General features: G+C 38.5%; 3 protein-coding genes across 5 annotated transcripts in view; 2 read left to right on the forward strand and 1 right to left on the reverse strand.

Moving 5' to 3' along the window:
* Positions 1–3,420: 3,420 nt before the first annotated feature.
* Positions 3,421–5,717, reverse strand: LOC306820076 (perforin-1-like). Its single transcript, XM_079337733.1, has 3 exons — positions 5,704–5,717; positions 5,028–5,563; positions 3,421–4,837 (listed from the first exon to the last, which is right to left on the reverse strand). Exons 2-3 carry the CDS (start codon positions 5,561–5,563, stop codon positions 3,691–3,693), a joined length of 1,683 nt encoding a protein of 560 aa, XP_079193859.1. The 5' UTR covers positions 5,704–5,717; the 3' UTR covers positions 3,421–3,690.
* Positions 5,718–11,701: 5,984 nt separating this feature from the next.
* LOC306820083 (myeloid-associated differentiation marker homolog) lies at positions 11,702–13,191 on the forward strand. Its single transcript, XM_079337739.1, has one exon. The coding sequence runs from the start codon at positions 11,974–11,976 to the stop codon at positions 12,877–12,879; it is 906 nt and encodes a 301-aa protein (XP_079193865.1). The 5' UTR covers positions 11,702–11,973; the 3' UTR covers positions 12,880–13,191.
* A 686-nt stretch (positions 13,192–13,877) lies between these two features.
* LOC306819887 (testis-expressed protein 2-like) overlaps positions 13,878–19,645 on the forward strand; it is a 32,964-nt gene continuing 27,196 nt past the window's right edge. Inside the window, exons 1-2 of one of the 3 annotated variants that reach the window (XM_079337502.1) lie at positions 13,878–14,148; positions 14,651–14,754. The gene's annotated coding sequence lies outside the window, so the exon portion shown is untranslated. The remainder of the gene's footprint in view (positions 14,149–14,650; positions 14,755–19,645) is intronic. The other 2 variants (XM_079337500.1, XM_079337501.1) reach the window with 2 other exon arrangements.

A 19,645-nucleotide genomic window follows, 5' to 3' on the forward strand; every position in this document is an offset into this window, starting at 1 on the left:
AAAAAGAATGAAGACTGTTTTAAAAAAAAAAAAGAGTTTTACAATTACGCAGCTGAACCTATGTATCAGAGTTTCAGAAACTTGTCTTTTGAAGCTTTTCTCTACATTGTCCTTCATCTGGCTCTGTCACTGAATGAATGCATTGTCAGAGCGAGATGAAGGACAAACACAACCTGCAGCTCACTGTTACACACAGAGTGAAGATCAGTGGTTCGATCTTTTGTCTTCCAGTTTGTCCAGAAGATGGTGCCATCGACCTGACTTAAGAAATTAAACGTCTCATACTTAATCACAAATGGAGGAAAATAAACCCTTCCAAACTTTCAAAACTAGGTTATAAAAAGACACATACAACAATCTGAATTCACAAAGTGAATATTATAGCAGAAAAGAAGAGTTAAAGACTGCAGAAGAACCAAAGGAAATACTGTCCCACAGACTTTTTAAGACAGATTTACACAGTCAGTGTTTTTTTAGCAGAACAAAAATAAAAATACAAGAAAAAATTCAAAGAAAAGATATACTTTATTCAACCATCATTAGCCACTAGCAATTAGAAAGGAAATGAGATCTCTGAGTATGTAACTGTGAGGTGGGATGAAGGACAAAAAATATTTTCTCTTTTATACCTTAGCTTTTGTCGTCTAAAAGGATTGGTGAATTTTTCATCCAAATGATAAATCAAAACTCAATCTTTAGAAATTGCTCTCCTACAGCAGGTAAGGCAGATGTGCCTTCATACCTAAAATGAGGTTCACAGTGTGTTGCTGTCTGTTAGCACCATTTGGACCAATGTTACAAGAAAGTTTAGTTTAATGTTGATGAATAAAATTGATGACTGACTGTCCCACTACGCTTTAGAAGAGCTAGACTTCAGTCAGCACACCAAACCAGTTCAACTTACTTCCATAAGAAATGAAGTCATTGCCGCACTTTTTATTCATCTAACTATATACTGTGAATAAATATCAGCTTTATGACTTCATGAAACGCTTTGGGAGGATCAAGTTCTCTCAAAACATCGACAGGTTTCTCGTACAATGTTACATCTTCAAAAGATTAAACACATCAAACAATGCTTCATGTTTTGATGATCAGTCTGTTCACCTAGCAATGACTGTGCATGCATCTTGGGTTTGCTTATCCTGAGTGAGAAGTAAAGAATTGATCACAGTGACTCTCTACTTTGGGCCTTTGATTATTTTGCAGACTAAAAAGTTATTAGCTTATTGGAAAAAATATCATCAAATGAAATCAATGATTATACAACTCAAATCGAAAATCTTTTACAAACTGCTGTGTAGATTGCACAGAGTTCTTCAAATATGGACTGAGAAACACATGGCAACAACAAGAAAAGATCCCTGCATGTTTTATGGGCAGATTTTTAGCAAGTTATCACTTAGTGTTGAAGGAACATGACATACAGTCGAAATTGTGCAGATAAAACTACACTGGTGTGAGAAATCTTCTGAAAATGGGAAGCACATAATGTGGTCAGGCTGCCTCAGGCTTAACCTTTTTTGTGTTTGCAGAACTTCCTTTTCAAGAAGTGTGCAAAAGAGGTGTCAATACTAAGCATGGTTTGCTGGTGTTTGAATGAGAAGAATAAGCTAAAGCTCCTTGTTGGGCTGTTTTAACTTGCAAAGAAGCTTTACTGTGTTCTTGAACATCAAAGTCTTTTTCCTCATTTAACTGACCCCCGTCTTTTGTTGTTTTCTCACTCTATCCAGAGACATGCAAGTAAGAGGATTGGCATGAGATTTATTTTAGGAAACCATTTTCTACAGTATATTGAGCTTTTCCAAACATATATTACACATGCTGAGCTGATGATCATTGTGACATAAGACAAAACACAAATGAATTGCCCCACACTCAACCCCTGCACGTGAATCCTAGAACAGTTTTTTTTAGACCAAAACAGACTATTACTGTCAGCTTATCAGACAAATGGCTATAAGAGGGCCATGATAAACACTATACAACCGTAAATAAAAAAATATTTTATTAAGTTAGAGGATAATTCATACGTTTTACTTTCAAGTTTATTTTAAAGAAAGCTGTATGCTTAATTTAAGGTAAAAACACCCCCCAAAAACCAACCCTCTTGTTTTCTAATTGATGGACGATGATTCAGGAAGGCCAACAAAACAATTGCACCCTCCTTCATTCAAATGTGCTCGTCTTCCTTTATTTGGGTTTCTGTTCCTCATTATGATCATTTCTTATTAGTTAACTGTCAACTCAAAACAGCAGCCTTTGTTTCACGTTGTATTAAAGTGAAGGTCATGTGATATTCCACTTATAATAGGATTAGAATATTTTTCAAAAGCTCTAAATGTGCATTTATAATAACGAAACTTTCAGTGGGCATGGATTTAGCTCAGTTACATTATTAGTTTGTTGTTGAGCATTAACTCATTTCCTCTACAGCTGAGCTGACAATAGGAAAGTCCCTCAAGTATGAATTCTTCTTTCTTGATTTCACATCACCCAAAGACCTGACATCTATGTTGAGGCTCCCGGATAGAAAAAGAATTGATTTTAATAGTTGACTAGATCTGGTCACAGTCTGTATTGCAGAAATGCTGACACAACTATGAGCCAGCTGGCCGCCTTAAAGGTGACCCTGCTATTAGCATCAGGTCCACAAGGGCTTTAAAATAAGCTGAAGGCAGAAAGCTGGCTTACTGAATCATTGACTTGTCCGAAATTTGTTGAACCTTTATTTATTGACTTGTTTTAATGATTTGTTGCCTTATGATTAATCGTTAATTGTATGATCATTTTGTTTTCTCACCTGTAATCATCCTCAAACGTGACCTCATTTCACTTTACATTCACCAGGCATACCCTGACTATATTAGGAAATATCTCCACATTGTCTCTTTGTTTGGAGGACTCATCAACTTTTAGCTGTCAATACTGAATTAAATACTTGCCAACAAAAGGACATCATTCTGAGCTGATGATCTTTGTGACATCCCACCAAACACACCCCTCAACTCCTGAACGTGAATCTTAGAACTGTCTTGTTCAGAGACAGCAAAACAGACATAATTGTCAGCTCATCAGACAAATCGCCAAGATAAAAGAAATGACCACTCTCTAACAGAGTCATTATTCTGTGTTAAATTATATACATGTATATACATATTTATCAATTCCAACCATTACTCACCCTGCTTTATTCAAATGTGCTCCTCTTTCTGTATTTGGGTTTAGGACTTATAGCACGTATAGGACTTCTGCGGGTGCTAAAAAACCATGATGATATGTTGGTTAGAACATAGTTTTTCTCTGCAATGCTTTGCAGACTATGACGCCAGGCAACACAGCAGCCTTTATTATTATTTATTATTATGTTGTATTAAAGTGAATAGTATGAATTGAATTAGACAGAAAGCCATGTTGTCTTTGATGATGCTTTATTTGCAGAGTTTGTCTTACAGGAAATAAGCAGAAAAAAGTTTATAATGACAAACGATCACAAACACATATTTGCATTGAATGTGAAAAATTATTATGTAAAAAAAATGCAAACAAAAGTCAAACAAAAAAGAAGATAGGGAAGGATGCTTTCAACTACTTGCAAGTTTATGGTGAAATCTAAACCTTGCTTATCGTGATCCTCTCATCACACAATTTCACACCAGCAGCTGACTTCAGCCTGACCTGAGTGCATTCTTACATCCCCATTTCTCCCGCTAGCACCCCGTTTCTGGTGTAGAAGACCTTAGCAAGGGAGTCGCTCATCGGGGAGGGTGCATACTCCTGACATTGATCACCGCTAAGACTTCCTGCACACTCGACTATGTAGGAGAAGAAGAATGTACCATGGTTAAACATGCAGGAGTCTCTCACTTTCCCTCTACGCAGATCAAATGAACACTTGCCTAGCAGATCACTGTTCCAGTAAGAGTCCTCATCATACACACTGAACGTCAGTTTGTTTTTCATGTTGATGGTGATTGGTCCAAATTCAAATACCTCCGACCATTTAGGATTGTCATTGTTACTTATGATGACAGTGCGCTTATTCTGATTGCCGTAATGCACCTCAACTGAACCGTCTGTTTTAGTCCACTTGTCACCATATAGACCCTGGGCGTAGAGATGAAACACCTTCAGTGTGGCGAGACCTTTCCCTGCAGGACAGCAGTTTGACTTGATATTGGGATTATTGTTGCAAACACAAGCACAAGGATCCCTTTTGCTGGACCTGTGCCCAATGGGACAGGTTTCTGAGCATTTCCTCAACACTGCATTTTTCTTGATGTATGTCTCAACCACTCGCTTGAGCCCGGGCCTGGCAGGATGCCCTGTTGGCAGTATGGTGTGCAAGGGGTGTAGGTTGTATTGAACCACATCAGGAATGGTTTTCAGGGAGCTCAGCCAGCTGTAATAGACAGAGGGCTGTGACTGCTCTTCAAAGAGGAAATCAGCCTCGTTCATGTTACCTCCAATGACCTCTGTGTGGCGCTCATTGAACCTGGTGCTGAAACTCTGGCTGTGGCCTAACTTCTTTTTCTGCCCCTGACAGTATTTGTTCATTACTTCAATTTTGGCACTGCTTACAAAGCTAGCAGAGGCCTCAACTAACAAACAGTCATTGACATCAGTCGATGACAGTCCACTCATGGTTGACTCGCAGGTCCTGACAGCAGTGATTGCTTTTATTTGCCCTCCCAGCTCAACTTGTGTGATGTAATGAGTTCCATAGGTGTCGATGATTCTACGATATGATTGCTCAGTTTTGGTTGAACTTGGAGGAAGAGAGTTCACAGCTGTTTGAAAGTCATGGCTCAAGGGAGGATTCATGCTCATTCTGTAGCTGTGAAGCACAATAAGGACATTAATTACTTTCAGTCAGTCCATTTTTAAATCATGATTTTTGCCTTTTATATTAGGCTATTTGCTTCCTATAGAAATACATTTACTGTTAATTACAAAAACAGTGAGCATTTCTGATTTAACGAGACAAAAACAATGAGATGATGACAAAAATCTGACCACATACTCACCGGTAGAAGCTACAGTGGACAGAATGGCGCAGGAAGCTGTAATGGTCTTGTTTCGACTTCTGCATGCAAAATGTAGAATCTTTGGAGTGGGAACCTCCGAAGCCAACCCCGACAGTGACAGATGGGTCCACTGGGATGTCCAGACCAATTTTCCAGTCATTGGACACCGATGATGTGGAATCATTGACGAGGGTTTCTACTGAGTTATAAACTGTACTGGAGATCTTTGTACTGCACTTCGGGAGGGGTCTCCAGTCCTCCACGGCTGATGGGACCTTCTGGGTTTCTCCATTCAGGTAGGGGTTTCTGTACAGCTTGCAGGTGCCATTGGCGAGCTTCCATGTTTCAGTGTCGATGACATATGCACCTTTTCTCTCCATTGTGACAATGTCGAATCCTTCTCCGCCAAGGTTGTAACCAGGGACCAACTGAGCCTTTGCACACTCTTGTGGCGTACCAATGAATTTAACACGGGACGGCAGACATAGAGGACAACCTGTCCAGCACAGGAGCATGAGAAGCCACAGCTTTGCCATCTGTAGGAAACAGTTTGATGCAAAAATCAGTTAAAAACCTGAATTAATATTTAAATATCAATAAGATGGCACTTAATTAACAGAAAAAAAAATGAATGTGAAAAAGTGAAAAAATGTTGTCAAAAGTTTGCATGTCTTACCTTGACTGCTGACCGCACGCTCTGCTCGGAATCTTACATCATTTCTCTCATGTTATAGTAACCATCAGGAGGTGGAGTTCTAATCTCACACATTATACTTAATAATCACACTTTGAGGGAACATGTTAGAGTGTTAAACAGATGACTGATGATCATTTGATCTGATGATTCTTTGTGACCATACAATTCTCACTTGAATGTTGCTTTACCTTCCACCCAGTTGTTCATGGGGCAATGGTACAACTATGACTCCCCACTAATCCTTTCCTTACATAAATAGCATATACTGCTGCCGTCATTTTGACAATTCTACAATGTTATCATGGACATTTATTTTTAATATTTTAAAGTTTTGGAGGGGAAACCATACTTATTTTTTTATGTGTTGATCCACCTGGAAATAAGTGTTACGTAGCAGAACTCAGACAAAGTTAAGAAAGTAGAATAGCACAATACATACACTCTTGGTTCAGGAGGAGGCAGTTAATATGAAATTAACGACTTTATTAATTACTGACACTATAGCAGGATCAAAACATTTGACATCAATAGCAGCTAAAGCAGTTCTTCAAATCACTTTATTTAAAAAACTGATAAGACTGACACACTGTAAACCCAAGGTTGAACTTGATAATAAAATAGAGTAGACTATAGACATTGAGTTAAGGAGCAAATCTGAACCAAAATAACCAGGCAATGTCAAGGTAAAGCTGTTTGAAAACACGTACAATAAAATTACATACAAATGTGTAACAGCATTACAGTTTGACCGGGAAAGATGAAAGTAATGTGCAAATGATAGCATTATAAAATACAAAGAATATGCAAAATGTTGAAGCCAGTAATCCAAAAGATATTCAATTATGTAACAATGAGACAGATGACGTTATCTATGGGGGATATCAGTAGCCCTTTTCAGATTGCCTCTCGCACCTGAAACACCTCTGTCGCTGTTTTCAGTTCAAGGTGGGAAATTTACACCTCTGTGCTGTCTCGTCTTTGATGCAAATGTCACAGAGGTGTAACGTTGAAAAGTAAATGTTGGAAGAGTGGTTGGACTATCTCCGGCCTGATTTACTAAGATCTCAATTAAAGAGTACTAAATTGCGTGTTCATTGCAAAAGCTTGCACGTTTGGCTCGTGGGCGTTTTGCGCGTGATTTACTAAGAACATTTGCGTGAATGACGTCAGGTGCCAACCTTGTGGAGGCGGTAGTATTTCTGTCAGGCTTTTGAACGTTCTACTGGTTTACGTCACAGAGAGTTTGGACGTAAAGCTGGATGACTGCAAGCGCAAAATAGTATTCGTGAGAGGCAAATGAACGTCCAGTATTTTCAAGTAATAGCAAATAAATATGAATATAACAAAAGGAAAACGTGGCTTTAAAGAAAACCTCGGTATGAAACACGGCCTCTCTGTTCTTCCGTCCCTCTGTTGAATGAATTGTAATACATTGCGTAGAGGTGCGAGTCCTCTGTGACACTGGTGCTCGGTGTGTGTGCTACTCTTGCCATTGTTGCGCACCAGAAGCTGGTCAGCGCTGTGTCTGATCGGACATAAATGCCATGGCAACAGGTACTGAAGTTGTGGGTACAAGCATGATGAGCACCCCATTCAAGTGTTCCACAGCGCAGCAGCAGGGACGAGGGATGAAGAGTGAAGAGACGAGTTCGCTCTGGAGATGCGCTCCGGAGCGCACCGGAGACACGCAACCCGAGAAAATGAAATGCCCAGTTTAAAATGTAATTTTGGCGAGAAGAGGGAAATAGGAAGGCATAAGTGTCAATGTTGAAATTCTTTAGAATACAGAGGCTGTGAATGTTCAGTTATAGTGTAATGAGGGTGTTTCTTTTGAACTATTATTGAAACAACGTTTAAACATGTTAACACGTCTTTTATTGTGCCTATGTCTCCTCCTAACTGCAGCCTGCAGTGCGTAACACTGAGCTCTTGGATTTGCACGTTCCTTTCCAAGGTGTTAAATTCTGACACCGTCACAATCACCGCAATTGTTGCCTGGCTTGGTAAATCACATTGCGTGGACGAACTTTACTTCTTTGCATTTTCTCCTCCCAGTATTTTGCACGCTGAGGCAGAAACGCCTCGTGTTTCATATTCATTAAGGTAAACGCACTAATTTGACAATATGAGTTGTTTTGCTCATATGAAAGACGCAATCCTCACTGCACTCTGTTAGTACATCAGATAGCACATGTTTTGCTGGTGGTATCAAGTTTGCACATGCACGTTTTAATACACGCAAACGTTTAGTAAATCAGGATCATCTTTGACATTTACATTAAAGATGTTTAAATGTCCCTACTTACAATGGCAGTATGTAAGGGGCAACGATTGGCTTTACTGTAAGTTGATTGTTGGGAGTCTCAGGCCTTGTTAGCGGATGTAGCAGAGTTTATGTTACCTCTACTGGGCACTGTGGAGACCGAGCGGTTGCTCTCCAGTCTCCACAGTGCTCCAGGTGAGATTGGACAGGTGATTGAATGAATGCAAACAGTTGTTCTATGCCAGCCTATTGAAGTTATCACATCTAAACCAGATTTATTTGTTATATCTATTGACATAGTGGTTTGTCATATTTTCCTTTATTAATATTTAAACATGTTTAAAAACATTTATTTAAATTTCCAAGTTACCACCATAGTGGACTTTGTTAATTTCTTCGAGCAGAGCATGTGGACGAAGAAAGCTTTCACATTCATCCCTCAGGTAAATTTTCTAGACAATATTGGGTTTGTTAAAAGTGGTCACTATTGTTATGTTTTCATTTTGTGTGTGTGTGTGTGTATATATATATATATATATATATGCAATCTTGATTCACATGTTAAGCACACCCAGTTTATAACTCAATTTACCTCTTATAACTAACATTGTAGTAAAGATGAAAAACACTCATAGTGTAGTTTGTTTTCTTTTTAAGTGCTCGAAAAACTGATGATACAACTATAACCTTTTTTGACAAAGTGAACAACCCCCTCCCACACAAACACCACCCCACATTTACCCACTGTTTTAAGACGTGACTGTTTTTAAATATGACGTGAATTTCTTAAAACTCTGGCTTGTTGCTAAATTAAATTATTTGACATTGAATTTACAAACCCTGTTGACTGTGGCGTTGTCAAGGACTACAGACGCTCTTCTGGTTTCTTGCTGTGCTTGAATGTAGTCTTGTTTGTCATCATGTTTTTTGTTTTTGTGAAGCAAAAGATAATTTTCCAAATTGTGGACAAATACAGTTCTATTCTTGGTTTGTTTTACATTGGTGTTTAATATTTCTACTTATTTTACATTTTTCTTGAGATGAATTTTGTTTTTTGTCGTCTAAAGAATAAAATGTCCCCAAAGTAGTTTTGTGTCTGTTTCTGCCAAAATAGTATTTTTCAATGTGTCCTTATTGGGGAATAGATAGTGGGTCAGCAATTAAAGATGAAGTTTGATCCAACCTCCCTCAGTTAAAAATGTTCAGTGTCATTTCTAAAGTGAATTAAAAAAAACAGTGACACTCATCTCAAGAGGAGAGTACCGCCTTCCTGTGTCACACAGCAGAACTATACTGTCTGGTAGTCTTGCAAACGCATCCCATTGAAAAATAATATCTTATTCAATAATGTGTGCAATAACAAATTTTAACTCATAAATGAATGCAAGATGCAAAAAAGTCTTTGCAACTCGAGCTTTGTATATATTTACCATTACTGCAGCACAGCTCTGTTCTGTTCCCACATCACATTAACCAAATGTCACACATTTGGTCTTTGTACCGTGTGGTTTTATGCTCATTTCTCACTTTTAAATAAAGGAAGCGCTTAGTGAGGTCAAATGTAAATGGAACTGTAGAAGTGAACAAAAAGTCCCAAATGGTTAATAGTCATCGGGTTACCGTAAAAAGGTGACATTGTCGTTTCTGTTTATTTAATTTACTTCTTAACAAAATGAAGTTGTCAATGTAAGATTCATAACAGGCACTAGAGCTTTATTAACACAGGAGAGCTCAGGTCAAGTTATATATATTCTAAATGTTGTTCTTGTGATGCATTTGTGAACACAAATAGCTTTTTTTTTCATTTGGGGTGTTGGAAAGTTGCACTTGCAATTTATTCATTCAGCTCATGTCATATTGAGTTTGAATCTACTGAATGTGGATCAGTTCTGTTAATATCATAGTTGTGACTTCAATGTAATGAAAGGCAAGTGATTTCTCTCGTCATGAAATCAAATCAGTTTAAGTACAGTATGTCTTAAATGTTGTGTAGCCACATCTTTTATGTCTAAGATGTGGCTAAAGTGTCAGACTGAACAGTCATAGCCATCAGGCTTATATTGATTCTTTCTTATCAGAGCACCATTATAAAGGCTCCGTCATACATATAGAAACTAAACTAAAGAAAGAAACATTACATCTGATTGCACAAAAAAGCCCTTTCATTTTCTCGTTAAAACTTGAAAAACTTATATAAAACGAATTAGGTCTTCAACACTATCTATGAAAGAAGGCAACATGAAGAGCATAGGTGTCTCCTTTTTCAGAAGTGAAATGTTGGTGGTTTTATTTCAGAGTTCCTTCCAGTTTTGGAGGGTTGGAGGATATTCTGAGAGTAAAGCACTTTTATCATGATGATGTCCTCCCTCTGCTGCTGCTCATTCAGTACTACAGGCAGGCTTTCAACTCGATTAAAAAAAATTCATTAAAAAAAAAAAATATTGGTTGTCGAAATTTGGAAATGCAGAGACATGGTTGATGTCTGAAAAGTTAAAACAAGTTTTGATCATCCATAAACTCAGGCGGTTGCTGAATTGCCTCTTCATGATAACTCATGTGTTTCCAACTCATTATTAAGGTGATTTTATGACAACATTTGTCTTAAGTAGTAAAAAACAAAAACAAACCTTGCTTCTTCAGATGATGAAGATAAACTACACAATTGACCATTAATCTTACTGAATTCACCATTAATTAAAAAAAAAACATCAACAGCCATTGACGTCAACATCCTCTGTTCACCAGCTCTCGTCTGTCTTTCTCTCCTTCCTTCTGTCAAAACAAAAGTTTTTGAAGTGAAGCTGCCTGACACGAGGGAATTGATGTATCCACCGTCTATTTATAACAGAGAGAGCAGGTGTTGCTGGTACACAGAGGCGGTATGATTGGTTGGGATCTTCAGATGGTTCTTTGTGCTTGTGTAAGTAAGACACACAGCAACAAACGTGCCTGTGTCCTATGGAAACATGCATACACTCATAAATACACATCCTTCCCAAAACCATTAACTGTGCAGGGTCATGTATGCACTCCTATAAGAGACATGTGCATTTACATGCTTGCACACATTAAAGCAATAACCCAAGTGCCTAACCTTTTTAACCCATTAGCCCTTGCTGCTGCATCCACATAGATATCAAACAACTGATTTCAACTGAAGAGAGCCACACATCTCAAATGATTGAATGTTGTGAAAGGAAAAGGGAGACATAAGCTTCGTCTTTTATTCTCTCCCCTGAGGGAAAAGCAGGTCCACCCATACCAGATCCTCTGAGCTACAATTCAACACAGTATATCAAGTTTTCATACAAATCGTGACACTTTCCAACACCATGTAAAGTATATTCAGGCAACCACCTGTGACCTTGCCTCCTTCCTTAAACAGTTAGTTTTAAGTGGTCGTAAAAAGCAGACAGTGGTTTGCAAAACATTACATCCAACCTGTTCCCACTAAAGTGTAATAGGGTTACATCAGAAGAAGAAAGAAAAAGAAACAGCAGTTCATGAGAATCCCAGGTGGGTGTAGCTTTGTTTGCATATGCTTTTTATTGTGGTCCTTTGCACCTATACCTGAAGTGAGACTGAAAACTGCTGCAACCTCAAAAAGGAAGTAGGCGAGGCCTATCTTGACAGCAACAGTGCTACAAAATATATTCCCTGAGATACTATTTGAAAGTGTTACCTTGTGTGTGAACAGGATGGAGCACTGCTGAACTGAACAGAGAGAAAGCACGTGTTTTTTTTAAGGAACCTGACAGTTTCACCAGGATTTGCTCAATGTGATTGTTTCTATGGACTTCGATGGACTTATTCTCTCAATTCAACATTTGGAAGTCATTTCAAAAACAATCCTCAATGGATGATAAAGCTCTTGAATTGTAGGATAAAAAAAGGAACAATTCAAGACTGGAACTAAAGTATTATTTGACACGTAAGGATTATCAGTTTCTTGGATTGCGGATAACTGAGATTCAACATTTGTGACAATGCCTGTGATTGTACTAGAGGCCAGAGATTTCATCAGTCCTCTGTTTTTGATACGGACATGGGAGATATTATCAGGCTGCACCACTTTCAGTCTTGTGGCCTCGCTGGAAGATTCCGAGTTAAACAAAAATTCATCCGAGCTCCACTTCAACACATTCAGGGTCTTCTGCATGTTCACCTGGTGCTTCTTCTTCACCATTTCGCTATTTATCCACATTCTCAGCGTCATCCAGTTTTACAGCCTGATACCAATATCCTGGAAGAACCTAACAATGACTGTGGCAGCTTTAGGCGCATTTATGTGTTTTAGTGCCTCCGTGCTTTTCCCTTGGATCATCATGGATCACCGAAGGGTACCACCACGTCCTCTGGTGGCCGCTGTTACCTCCTGCCTCACCTTCCTGGCCTACTCCTCCGAGTTCTACATTCTTCGCACCCAAGCCCATGAGCAAAGAGGCTACATGGGCAGCCTGCCTGGCCTCCTTAAGACAATCCAACTCTGGGGAGGCTTTCAGATGATACCCCTGGTTGTAGAGGTGGTCTTTGGACTGCAAAGGGGAGTATACAGTTGGCAGACGTGGGTTACTTGCGTGTCATACGGTTTTTGTGTCCTCATGTCCCTTGTCATACTGGTGGTGATATTAGGGGACTTTGCCGGGCGATGCCCTCTACCTTTTGACAAATTTTTGGCTGGTTTCAGTGTCATTGGGGTTTTGCTTTACATGGTGGCCACCGTCATTTGTTTTACCAAGATTATTCAGCTGAGAGAACTCAGACGACAAATCTCCAATGAAAGTGCTGGGCTGATTATCATGGAAACAGTGATTGCCAGTGTTACACTGTTAGCTTATACAGTTGACCTTGCCTTTTCCATGAAACTGTTATGTGACAGGAGTCATGGATGAAGCAATTGTTTAAGTCAAACTTAAGGATTTTTTTTTAACAAAGAGTTATTGCTGTATGTTCAAACAGGCCTCTCTTGAGATTTTAACATAATACAGTTAAGTTTCACACAATTGGAAGTGTTCAACTGACGAAAAAAGAGTTAAGTGACTTTTTATGATGGTGTTAGACCTTGACCCATAAACTGAACACTGACTTATACACAACTTATTTTATGGACACATGTTGTATGTTCTATTCAAACAGTGGTTAGCCTTTTCAGCAATTTTATGAAGAACTTGTTTACTTTACATTATTTAGAAAGAAAAAGCATCCACAAAAAGGACCAAACCAAAATTTTGCTGACTAAAAACAATAAACATCTCAAGTCTTATGTCTGTTTGTTCAGATTGTAAACTTTAAGCTCTTTTACAAGCTTTCTGTACGCTCTAGTAACATTTGCTTTTTAATAACACTAGGTGGCAACACTCTCATATGATGGACCCGTAAAAACACACGACTGGGCTTTAAGTGTACAATTTATCTTATGTCTTTAAGCAGCAGAAATGCATTGGCATTTCACTGTGTCCTTGCCCTTCAATCACATTATTTTATTTAAACCATTCAGTTAATTTAATCTTAAACGTTTTTCAGCAGGGAATAAAAAAAATAGTCGTTCATACATTGATTTTGATACAACTTACTGTCTTTATTCAAAAGGACGAAGCATGGAAATAAAAACAACTTACCAAGAGCTTATTAACGTTACAAACGTAGGTCTATTAAATTAAAACCATATAATGCAAGCACAGCAGATTCAATTGTGTTTTTTATGTCATATTTATAATATTAAGTCAGTTTCTTCTATTACACGTAGATAAGCGTCTAAGGACGTTGAACCCGACGGTAAAACAGGAGGATGAAACTTAGTAAAAACGCATTTACATTTACAATGTTTACTTTCTCACATCTGTCTCGTCTGATCAAGGGCTTCATAGAAGATCTACCGAAAAATCGATCGTCAATCCTCGCCCAGACAGAGAACATGTTATGTGGGTGCTCTGGCTTGATTACTTTAGACTTGGTAGACTGCTGCGTTTTTTTCTTTAAGGAACTGGGTCCACTTAGTCAGTTGTCAACAGGCTGGGCGAGAAAACGAGTCGTTGATACAACTTGGTACGTGGAAGTGATAACACAAACGGTATTGTACGTTTCCCTGTTGAGAAAAAGCCTTTTGACTCGTCTGATATTGTTGGTGTGTATCCAGACAAACATGACGTTCCCCTGACACGGTAAGATATCTTTGGTTTGTTTCTCTTTGAAAGATTTTGCGAGTTTGGTTAAAACGACCTCGACTAAACGCACTTAAAAATAATTTCGACTAATTGCTAGTTTGTCCTTGTTTCGTATTTCCTTCCACGTAAATCAGTTTCTAGCCACATGTGAGCCAAAGGCGTAAAAAGTGTCTGTCAGCGTTGTTGCTGGCTTTTAATCTTACATACATCACAAGACAGGCTGGTTTCAGTAGTCGTTGTTCGGGTTTTGCGATCAACACTTGCCTAGACTTTATTTTATTTCGATACCTCAGAATATGTATTTGCAATGAGGCTACCAGCCACTGAAACTGTAATATTTTATGCCATATGGTATGGTTACAGTCCACAAACATTTGATAGTCTACAAGGCGTCACGCGTAGGCTCACTTCTTACAAGCAAATAAACTCCTTAATGTCTGTCTTTTTAGTTTGTATATTTACACACAGCCTACTGATTTAACAATTCTCCTCATTATAGTCTGTTCTTCAGAAGCCCTCTGAGCATCATGGACATGTGAAACTTGACTCTCCAGCAGGCAGATGCAAGTCCCAGGCTGGATTGAATGGCACTGAGGATACAAGGTAAGCACTTTGCCAGTAAATTTGAACTCATTATTGATCAATTTCCTTGGTTAGAGCAAAGTCTACATAGAGAGTGTGGGGGGGAGTGGGAAAGGAAGGAGGCTCTTGAGAATGAAGATGTTAAAAAATAATTTTACACAAATGCTTTCAAGGGTCATAGACAACTTCATTGAATGATCAAGCCCCTGTAAAGTAATAATCCTTAGAGAAGGAGCACAGAGCGACATATATTCCAAATACTTTTTTTTAAATCTGATTTATCATGTAAGGAAACGACTCCAAAAAGCAGGTTGGCGCTTTCTGTCACCTCATGCTGCAGTAATGCCAGTGAGAAGCCGCCAGCCTCGCTTGCACATAACAGATTTTTCATCCGTTTTGAGAAACTGCGCTGACGTCAAACTACAGGAGAAAACCTATTTTGAGTCAAAAGTGTTACGAACCATAAGGCTTGTCCTCACATAGGCTTACAGTTACACTTCATGGCTTCAGGCAAAGAGCCCTTAAGAGCGGATGATTAAAGTCAATAGCTGCAAGGTGTTTTACAGGTTTCTTTGCACACATTGACCTCGAGGTATGTTTAAAATGTAAAGTGACTTGCTATGCAAGGTTTCGAAGCATAGTGACCTCCTGCTCCCTTCTGCCATGTTTACGGTGGTCCCTCTTTAGTTTTCCTGCATCTGTTCTTGTTTATTGCATAGCTGCTTATCCTTTATAGAAAACATCAGTCACTTGTGGATTGTTTATTGGCCAATAAGGGTACTTCAATATTTCTTGTAAGTGTTGGCTGCTGTGATTGTTGCCTCACAGAATGCTGTCATTGAGTTGCTTGTTATGGACCTTTAAACAGACTTTAAGATCAAAGTCGTACAACAACACTTTCTTGATCCAAAAATCTTCAGATATGATGACATTCCCAGACCCCAGTCTTATGCACAAGAATAGTTTTGATGTTATTTTTGGCTTTCCTAAGTGACCTTTGTGTCTCTTCTTGTCCCCCTTATTTATTGCAAAACCATCATGCTTCTGAACCTTGAACTCTAACAGCATTCTGTTTTTTTAAACGTTTTTGTGGGCACTTGCCATTACAGTTCCTGTGTTGTTAAGTCAATAATACAAAGTGCACCGTGGTTATCTTGAAACTGGATCACATGTTATGACCACTGTCCATACTGGAGGTTTCTTAATCTTCTCAATATTCTACTATACCCTTCCTGGAGGTTAGTGGCAATTTGTAAATCAAATGATGTCATTTGCTGCCTTTGTTTTTTTGTTTTTTTTAAGGAAAGGCCGTTAAGGCCTGTAATACATTTTTAAAATGAAAGCTTATATTAAGCCCCAGCATTTGTCAACTAATTTGTAAAGATGCATTCCCATTTAAAAATGCTTGACTGTAATGCGCTATCTTTGTTGAATTTCATTCAACATAATTCAACTGAGAATGTGAGGAATACAAACCGAATTGGGGACAAACGTTTTTGTTTAGCAGAAAAGAGAGGTTCTGTTTGATAAGTTATACCTTGTTTTGTAAAACAAACATTAAAATAGAGATGTACACGGTCCACTTTTGTTCTGTTTGGATCTGATTCCGATATAATACATGTACCGTTATTGATTCAGACATTTATATTATCATAACTAACAATGTTGTTGTTAGTCTTGTGTTTAAGGCCACACACAGCTCTAGTAAACCCAGCTCTGCATTGCGTCGTGCTGGAATTTGCAAACAAACAGGAAGCAGTAAGAAATGTCTGGTTTCAAATTCAATATATTGAACTGAAATTCAAGAGTTGTATATCGATTATATAGAAGGAGCTATTTCATCTCGTCTAAACGTCACATTGGAGACAATTTGTGGACACTTCTCACAGTTCAGTCTGAACGTCTTCAGTGTGAGACTGTACGAGCTGAGAATGCCCAACCGTCTCTCTTGATCAGTGACGTGGATCGACGTTGTCAATCCAATATTCAACACGTAAATTACTTAAATATCAAGCTTGACGCCGACATAAGATGGGATTGGTCCCATCTGTAGTTTATAATACTTTATTTTTCAACATTATGATCATTGTTTTATGTTATTAAACTATGTTTGCTCTACTGTTTATAATTCTACAAATCTTGATTGAGTGTTTGTAGTTTTTTAAAAACATGGCTGTATTATTAAGTCCAGAAAGATCATGTTTTTCCTTTTAGATAGAACTTGTAAGGTGAAGTTTAAAAGAGCCTTCATAAGAAAGAGGAGAAAATGAAGACCTTTTTATCAGTGTTTTTTACTGTCAACAAATCCAATGAAAAGACCAAGAACTCGTATAAGAACAGAGTAAAGATTAGAGAGTTAGATTAAAAATGTGCCAAAATGATGTTTTAGTTGTGGTTGTACAGTGAGTGGGCTCAGCTTGACTTTAGATTTCAGTATTCAGCTCCAAATACGCTGCTTGGTGTTAGAATTAAAAGTAATGTCTTTGGTCTAAAAAGGTTGAATTCATCGGATATGTTTGATTATGGAAACATTCTTAAAAAAAAAAGCGCTGCTGTTATCCATTACCTGACATCTGTCACAAAGATGGCATCGGAGACTTAATGAGCTTAGCTGTCATGTTGGGAAGTTAGGGTGAGAGCAAAGTGTCAGTTTGCCAGTGAAAAGGGAAAAACAGGAAGAGGATATAAACGCCTCTGAGAAAAGGAAAGAGGTTTAGCTTTTAGTTGTTGTTGACCTTTCACTGGTAATAATACACTTTTCACACTGAGACGAGGAACATGTGCTGCTGATCATACTCTGAGAAGGAATCATCTGATACCTCTCGACTCTACACCTGTTCAAAGCTTGAACTCATTTATGTCCTCAGTTGTCAACAGGTCTAACCCATTTGTATTATAACATGTTTGGATCAAGGTTTATTTGGATCAGCTGAGATGTTGCGAAGTACTTCATGACGGGCTTTGCAAAATATGAAGTCAGGCTGTAAGTGCTGTGGAGTGTGGCATTTCTTTATAATGGTTACAGCGCAGTTAAACAGGGTTTTTAATTTGGGTAACAAATAAGTGCGTGTTCTTCAAACAGAAGGCCAATAGAAAGTGCTAAATTATGATGCATTGCATTTCCACCGAACTCTGTTTTTTAGGCAAATGCAGTTTGCCTCCTTTCATATGTTGAACTTATTTGGCTTTTGGTTTTAAACATGTCACAGTTTCCAGGCCTTTAACTCGAGGCTTATTTGGATTAAATGAATACAAACCAAGCCTCCTCTTCTTCTAACAGCACTGCCTTTTGAGTCAATTAAGAAGGGCCTTGCTTCAGGGTTCCCCTCTGACTGCTCATTCAACCAATAATGTCACGCTCCTTAAAAGTTAAGGTTGACACACATGATCTGAATTTTATTATTAAAGGGATGGAAAGGCTTGTCATCTGGTCCAGCTTGACGGTTCACAATCTTGACAACAATACAAAAGCAGCAAGCCTTGCCTGTTGTCACATGACTGTCGTGCTGTGGGAGGCAACAACATTTTTTTTTTTTTATAGCAGCAATATCCAGGTCCAGGTTGGACATGATCTTTTAAGAATTCCAGACAGGGGTGTGTCTTTGTTGATATAGACAATTGTGATGTGTGTCAGTAGGATACTGTACTGTAAGGCCGTCGATCTTACTGTGTTGACATTATCCTTTTTCACAGAGAAATATCAGCACTGTCATATCGAGTTTAGGGAATTTGGACTTTTTTATTTTTTTTACAGCTACAATTCCTTATGAATGCAGATGCCAGCATAGCTGTCGTTACAGAAAGGTAGAGCTCCCTAACTTGTCCATCAACTATTGAAATGTGTCAGCCTGTCAGTCATCAACATTTACTGGCCCTTCTTCAGGTGCTGTCTGCATCGTTGCTAAGACAGTACCATTCATCTCCCTACAAATAACAATCGCTCGTCACAGAGGAGAGAGAGGCAAGGTGGGAAAGTTGGAAGATGAATAAAAATAGCCGAGCTATAAATATGACATAAGAGTTTCTCACTTGATACTGAGACATTATTCACCAAGCCACAGAGCGTGCAAACAAACAACAGTGTCTGAGCGTCAGTGAATTCCTTTTCTGTGTTAATTTCAGCCCTGACGAATAGAGGAGCTGTCCTTTTTGTAAGAATAAAGCTGCTCCTTTTTGATATCACAGTCACTCACCATGATCTACTGTACAGATAAAACACAGACCATCTTTGTCTCCCATGGGCTGCACTCACTCTTGAAAACAGCGCAGTCTTTTGTCTTTACTGTTTGGCTGTGAAATACTCATTTCTTTCACATTGTCCAACACTGATAGAAACTTATGGGACACTGTATTCATTCTCAAGGTTTAGTGTCTTTATCATTTATTGTTGGTCAGAGTAGGGCCCCATACACATGGGATTTTTGAGACACGTATTACAACTCAAGATGTATAAAGCACATTTTATTACTGGTAAGCTCAATATGTGCTAACTAAACTTTTCGGTAATCGACTAAATAATTATGTTTTATCTGTTTTTGTTGTCAATATTTAGCATCCCTTGTGCCTCAAAGCCTGCTGTTATTGATCTGTGTTGAGTGGCAATAATATACTGTATTAACTCTACCATACCATAACAGAGGGGAGGGGGACAGCGGGTGTGTATTGTAGCTAATGTCCTGCCTGTCTGTATACTGCTACTGGATGCCTTGAATTTCCCTCGGGATCAATAAAGTATCTATCTATCTATCTATCTATATAGGTTTCTATTTATCCTTTTATTGCAACTAGGAATATTCACATTAAGAGATGAAATCTATTTTACAAGGGAGTTGATTCGAAGACACATTTTCCTCCAGGAGAAAACACAGACAGCTACATGTTGGGAGGAATTTATCATCTCAGTTTTCAAAGA

This window comes from Symphodus melops, assembly GCF_947650265.1.
Source record: "Symphodus melops genome assembly, chromosome: 2".
Classification (NCBI taxonomy): Eukaryota; Metazoa; Chordata; class Actinopteri; order Labriformes; family Labridae; genus Symphodus; species Symphodus melops.